This window comes from Sinocyclocheilus anshuiensis, unplaced genomic scaffold (assembly GCF_001515605.1).
Source record: "Sinocyclocheilus anshuiensis isolate Anshui unplaced genomic scaffold, SAMN03320099.WGS_v1.1 scaffold207, whole genome shotgun sequence".
Classification (NCBI taxonomy): Eukaryota; Metazoa; Chordata; class Actinopteri; order Cypriniformes; family Cyprinidae; genus Sinocyclocheilus; species Sinocyclocheilus anshuiensis.
The window spans coordinates 1,691,948-1,698,112 of record NW_015551045.1 but is presented as its reverse complement, the minus strand read 5'-3'; the positions used below and the strand labels follow the sequence as shown (position 1 = coordinate 1,698,112).

Here is a 6,165-nt window from a genome sequence, read left to right as displayed (position 1 = left end):
TATCTTGTTTCAGGGTTGGCATCATCTGAGGTCCTCTGAGGGGTTGGCATCATCTCTTCTCAGGTGTTCTGTTCAGTCATCTAAGCCTGCATGTTATGTTTCTGCCCTTGGGTCCAGCTGTTATTTGTCATCCACCATAGCGCAGTGGTAAAAGAGGCCATTCAGTTGACTAGAAGACCCGAGTTCGATTCCAGCCTCAGACACCCATCACAGCCATTAACTGAATTTTACTGTACATTTCTGTCATATGTACATCAATTTGACATAGTCACCACTGAGCACACCTCGCTTTTCAGACCGATGAGCTTTGTAAAAATCGACGTATTGACGAATTGACATCCCGTGGTAACTAGGAATTACACAAGCTTTCAGTCTGGATCCAGCCCTTAGAAAGACCTGAGATGACTGAACACCTGAGAAGAGATGATGCCAACCCCTCAGAACACCTCTGATGAGGCCAACCCTGAAACAACATAAACTACCAAATTTTGATTGCAACATATAATAATTGCTTTTAATAGTGTTTATCGTCTGTTTGATTACGTCATCACAATTTGTATTGTGAAAAGCGCTATACAAATAAACTTGAATTGAATGAGTGAGTTAGAATGTCATTTTGGACACTGAAATTACAGCTTCCATCACTGTATGGACAGAAAGTCTACTGCCGTCATGTCAATGATTAAGTGGTAACTGATTCTGCCTACACTATCTGACCATGACAGAATGGGCAGCCAATCCTAAAAACTGGATTTAAACAAACAAACAAACAAATATGATTTGAGAGAAGTGTGAACAATGTCCATGTTATAACTAGTGGTCGACATCGGCCGATAAGTTTTTCTGTTTGGCCGATGCGTTCGAGGCGGGACTTTTATTTTGACGGCGCTGACAGCAGCAGCACACAGTACTCACATTCTCCCTCTTCTTCGCTGTTGTCGTTAACAGTTCTGTCTAATACAAGACAGGTGGAGAGTTCAGCTTCACTAGAGATGCGCGATCGACAAACTTTAAACTCGTGATTTCAAATTATGCTGCGCTTTATGCATTTGCCCACTGCCATATTCAGTCCTTAGTCCTTAGGCATAGTCCTTGGTTATATTCATCACAGAGAAGTATATCCTGCTGGACAGAGATGAAGTAATCTCCAGAATTTCTCTAATTCAAAATAAGGCTGCTGATGAATTATTACTGTCTGCAGCAATGAGTTCTTTAATTTGTCCTTATTATCTTTCTTCTCATGCGTCTGTCTGGGACGAAAGAACAGCACATTTGTCCAAAATTGTCCAGAAAGTTTGGCACTTAAGTAAGTGAGATTTATTCCAGATATTCTGGATAAAATAATGAAGTATATACTGCTGATGTGTGATACATTTAATGTACTAAAGGTTTATAAATCAAAAATGTTCACAATACATATGATGTGTCGAAGTCTTACTGTAAATATTTAGGGCTCAAAATCACCCACAGAGGTGTAAAATCTACAGAAAAACCCCACTGTATCATATTTGGCACGCTAATTTCCAAGGCCTCTAATTTATCAACATAAATTAGATCGAACATTGCATGCAAAACGTCTCGGTTACGTACGTAACCCTTGTTCCCTGATGGAGGGAATGGAGACATTATGCCGTGACGACATTAGGGGTTTACTCGGGTGCCCCAAACATCTCTGATTTTAAGAGGAAACGCCAATGAAATTTGGCTACTGGATTTTGCATGCTGAGCCACTCCCTGTGCATTTGACAATAAACGTGGAACACATAACATTATTATAAATTTATTTATTTAACACACTCATTTACATTTCAAATTTGCACCTAACATAACTGTACATACTAAATTGTCTATTTTGTATATTGTGTTTTTGCTATTTTGCACATTGTCTATTTTGCATATTTGTATATTATTCTTTTTATTATCTGTGTCTTGCCTTGTCACTGTGATTCTGCCACACTGTGGAGCTTCTGTCACTAAAACAAATTCCTCATATGTGTAAACATACCTGGCAATAAAGCTCATTCTGCATGAGTTCTGAAAACCAGGTCCGGGTGGGCCAGTAAGGCGCAACTAGCAAGACCTGTTCCTCGTCCTCCCTGACCTTGCACAGTGTCTATGCGAGAAAGCTCACTGGGGGAAATACATACTTGTGTAGAGTCCGGGCCAGCTGTGAGCCAATGCATCCATGCCGAGGAGGGCCTGGGTCAGGGAATAGTATAAAAGGCAGTGGGAGGACTCGTGAGAAGCAAACAGGTCCACCTGAGCTTCCCCGAATCGACTCCAGATCAGCTGGACCGCTTGGGGATGGAGTCGCCATTGTCCAGGGAAAGTAAGCTGTCGTGAGAGTGTGTCGGCCATACAATTGAGCTCCCCCGGAATGTGGATGGCGCGCAGCGACTTCAGCCGCACTGACTGGGCATTCTCGTTGGTGAGAAGCGCCATAATACTCATCGAATCTAACGCCATACCGAGAAAAGAGATTTTCTGCACAGGGGAGAGCTTGCTCTTTTCCCAGTTGATCCGAAGCCCCAGTTGGCTGAGGTGCTGGATCACCGGGTCCCTGTGATCGCACAACTGTTCTCACGACTGGGCCATGATGAGCCAGTCGTCGAGATAGTTGAGGATCCTGATGCCCACTTCCCATAACGGGGCAATGGCTGTAAAACTCCGACTCCATCTCGGCTGGAGGGACAGGCTCGATTGCATCCTTCGTCAGTAGGACAGCAATCTCCTAGCGCAGGACAGGGGCATCTCGAGCTGCCACCAAAATCTCGAGAATGAATCGCGTAGCTGAGTCTACCTGTCCGAATGAGCCAACGGGATGGGTTTGGCAGCACAAGCCACGCCTCCAAGCTCAGTGTGAGTGGCACCAAAGGAACAATCGACATACCCGCAGTGGTGCAGTGTTGGGAAGTCGTGCTGGATGGCACAGAAGGCATCACGTCCTGACTCATCACAGCAGGACTCTCCGTGTCCCCGGAGGGACCAGCCAGAGATGCGTTGGAAGGTTCACTTTGTCAACGTCTCTCATCTCAACCAGGTTGAGCCTGAGATGCCTCTCTTGGACCACTAACGTGGACACCGTCTTCCCGAGGGACCGCGCCGCAACTTTAGCTGCCAAGTCAGTCATCCGTGCGCAGCTCCTGTATCAACCTCGAGTCGGTACTACCCTCGTGCATTCGTTTAAGTGCCTTGGCTTGGTGGACCTGCAGGATAGCCATGGCATGCAGGGCAGAGGTGGCTTGGCCCGCAGCACTGTAAGCTTTGGCAGCGAGAGCCACCGACAGCTTACAGGCTTTGGATGGGAGACGAGGACGATTCCGCCAAGTGGCTGTGTTTTGCGGGCACAGGTGCACCGCAACTGCTCTCCCCATGAATGTCCATGTACCCCCTAGCCACCGTAAAAAGGGCCATCCACGACTTTGTTACTTCCTCATGCACCTCCGGGAAGAAAGGAACTGGGGCAGAACGCGGTCGTGAGCCGCGCCCTGCATCGAGAAACCAGTTGTCCAGCCAAAAGGGCTCAGGACTGGGTGGCGTGCACACCTCCAGCTCGATACTCACGGCTGCTTGGGCAAGCATGGCCGTCAACTCCGGGTCCGATTCGGCGGTGGCAACAACACCATTCGAATCTTCATCCTCGGAGGATGATAGCCCATCCCCCGATGCTGCTATCAACATCTGATTCTCAAGCGGTGCACCGAATGAAATGCTGTGGCCACCGTGAAGCAGGCCAGCAGAATCATCCGGGAGCCGCACAGGACAAGCGCTGCAGGAAGAGTAAGAGGTCCGTGGGGGCTGGCCCGGCGGAGAGGCCCTTACTGTAACCTTCAGAGCTCCCAGAGCACTAGCCGGCAGTCCTCTCGGAACGAAATCGGAACGGAACGGGTAGTGACAGAGGGGTCTCGTACTTTCCCTTTAAGAAAGCAGAGAGGCGATCACAGCGTTGCCATGGTCATGCGCTCGCAGTGCGGGCATGAACCGCGAACACGTCTTCAGCATGCTGTACGCTCAGACATGGAAGACAACGCTCGTGGCCGTCATCAGACAGGCAATGACCACAACCAAGAGAACATGGACAGCGCGGAAAGCAGAGACCAGACATCTTTAAAAAGACGCGAGTCGTCCGCAATTTGCTCTTTTAGTTGAAGTGCCCAGGGGAATCACTGAAAGGGACACCGCTGTTTGCGCCGTACCCCCAACCAGAACAGCTCTCCGACACACAGCAGATGAAAGGCTTTGTGGATTATAACAGCTTTCATACAACTTCTCAGCTCCGAAGCAAAAATCTGAATGAGTGGATGCACCTGTCGCCTATTTATACCCGTATGCACAGGGAGTGGCTCAGCATGCAAAATCCACAAGCCAAATTTCATTGCCGTTTTCTCTTAAAATCAGAGATGATTGGGGCTCCCGAGTAAACCCCTAATGTCGTCACGACATAACTCGTAGTGACTGACAGATAGGGAACCTGATGTACACAATCTACTGCATGCCTTCTGTCGTCTGATTGAGAGTGTATGTTTTTTTAAAAGGACTTTTGTTATAATTGTATAAACATCCATCTTCAGCTCAGGTCTTTTTGCTGTCAAATCTTTACAGATTTTTATCAAGCAAACGTAAGAATTTGTGTGTGTGTGTATGTGTGTGTGCGTACATATAAATCGTATTATTTGGTAATAAGATTGTCTATTGTCTGTATCTGTATCTGTATAAGCAAACCAGGCCACACACAGAGAACAGTACAGTACATCAGCATCTAACTTTGCTTGTGCATGAGACTTTTAAAAAATTTTTTTTTATAATTTTTTGCTTTGATTGTATCACTGGATGTGTAAAAGCTTCATGCAGTCATTACCTGTGGATGATGCGTTTGTTGCACAGGTAGTGCAGAGCGAGGGCGATTTCACACACATAGTGCTTGACTGTGCTCTCTGTAAAGTGCACGTTCTGCTGTAGATGATAACGCAGATCTCCTCCCAGCAGCAGGTCAACAACCATGAACATGTCCTCCTCATCTTGAAACGAGTACCTGCGTTAGACAAATGATGACAGTGAGTTCTCATCTTTCTTCATAATACGCATTAATTTACACGTCTAATTTGGAGTCTTTCACATGTATTTGTTTGACGTGCAATATGAAGATGGCTATTTTAGTAGGATTACTGGTAGATTATTGGCTATTTTAGTACAACCGATACACCTGCTTGTTAATGCAAATTTCTGCTCAGCCAATCATGAGGTGGCAACTCAATCCCTGTTGGGGCAGAAATGCGATCTAAGTGACATTGTGGAATGATTGTTGTTGGCAGTCGAGGTGGTTTGAGTATCTCAGGAACAGCTGATCTGGGATTTTCACGCACTGTAAACAGTCTTGAGTTTACAGCAAATGCAGAAAAACAAAAAAACAACCAGGGAGCGACAGTTCTGTGGCTGAAAAGGCCTTGTTAATGAGAGAGGTCAAAAGAGAATCACCAGGCTGGCAAGAGCACAACAATATACATATTATATAATAACCACATAAGAGCTCTGAGCCTATTGGCTATTTAAAGGAATAGTTCACCCCAAAAATTTGAATTTGAATATTTACTACCCCTCAGGTCATCCGAGATTAGGATGAGTTTGTTTCTTCATCAGATTTGTAGAAATGTAGCATTGCATCAGTGTCTCAGCAATGGATGTTCTGCAGTGAATGGGTGCTGTCAGAATGAGAGTCCAAACAGCTGATAAAAACATCACAATAATCCACAAGTAATCCACACCACTCCAGTCCATCAGTTAACATCTGGAGAAGACAAAAGCTGCATGTTTGGAAGAAACAAATCTATCTTTAAGATGTTTTAACGTTAAACTGTTTGCTTCCAGCTAAAATATGAGTCCATAATCCATAATAATGCTTCCTCCAGTGAAAAAATGCATCTCCTGTCGTCTCTCACATCAAAGTCCAGCCACATATTTGTTTAGTGCTGTATTTGGCTTGTAAACGGCGCTTGATCTGTGCAGATTTCTCTCCTGATTCAGACCAGAACACTTTTTCACTGGAGGAAGCATTATTATGGATTATGGATTTTGTCTTCTCAAGTGGTGTGGATTACTTGTGGATTATTGTGATGTTTTTATCAGCTGTTTGGACTCTCGTTCTGACGGCACCCATTCACTGCAGAG

General features: G+C 45.5%; 1 protein-coding gene across 1 annotated transcript in view; it reads right to left on the bottom strand.

The window, feature by feature from the left end:
- The window catches only part of LOC107661787 (serine/threonine-protein kinase 32A-like), a 50,517-nt gene that overhangs the window by 30,564 nt on the left and 13,788 nt on the right, over window positions 1-6,165 (bottom strand). Inside the window, exon 4 of the mRNA XM_016451554.1 lies at window positions 4,859-5,032. Within this exon, the coding sequence (XP_016307040.1) occupies window positions 4,859-5,032 (174 nt within the window). The remainder of the gene's footprint in view (window positions 1-4,858; window positions 5,033-6,165) is intronic.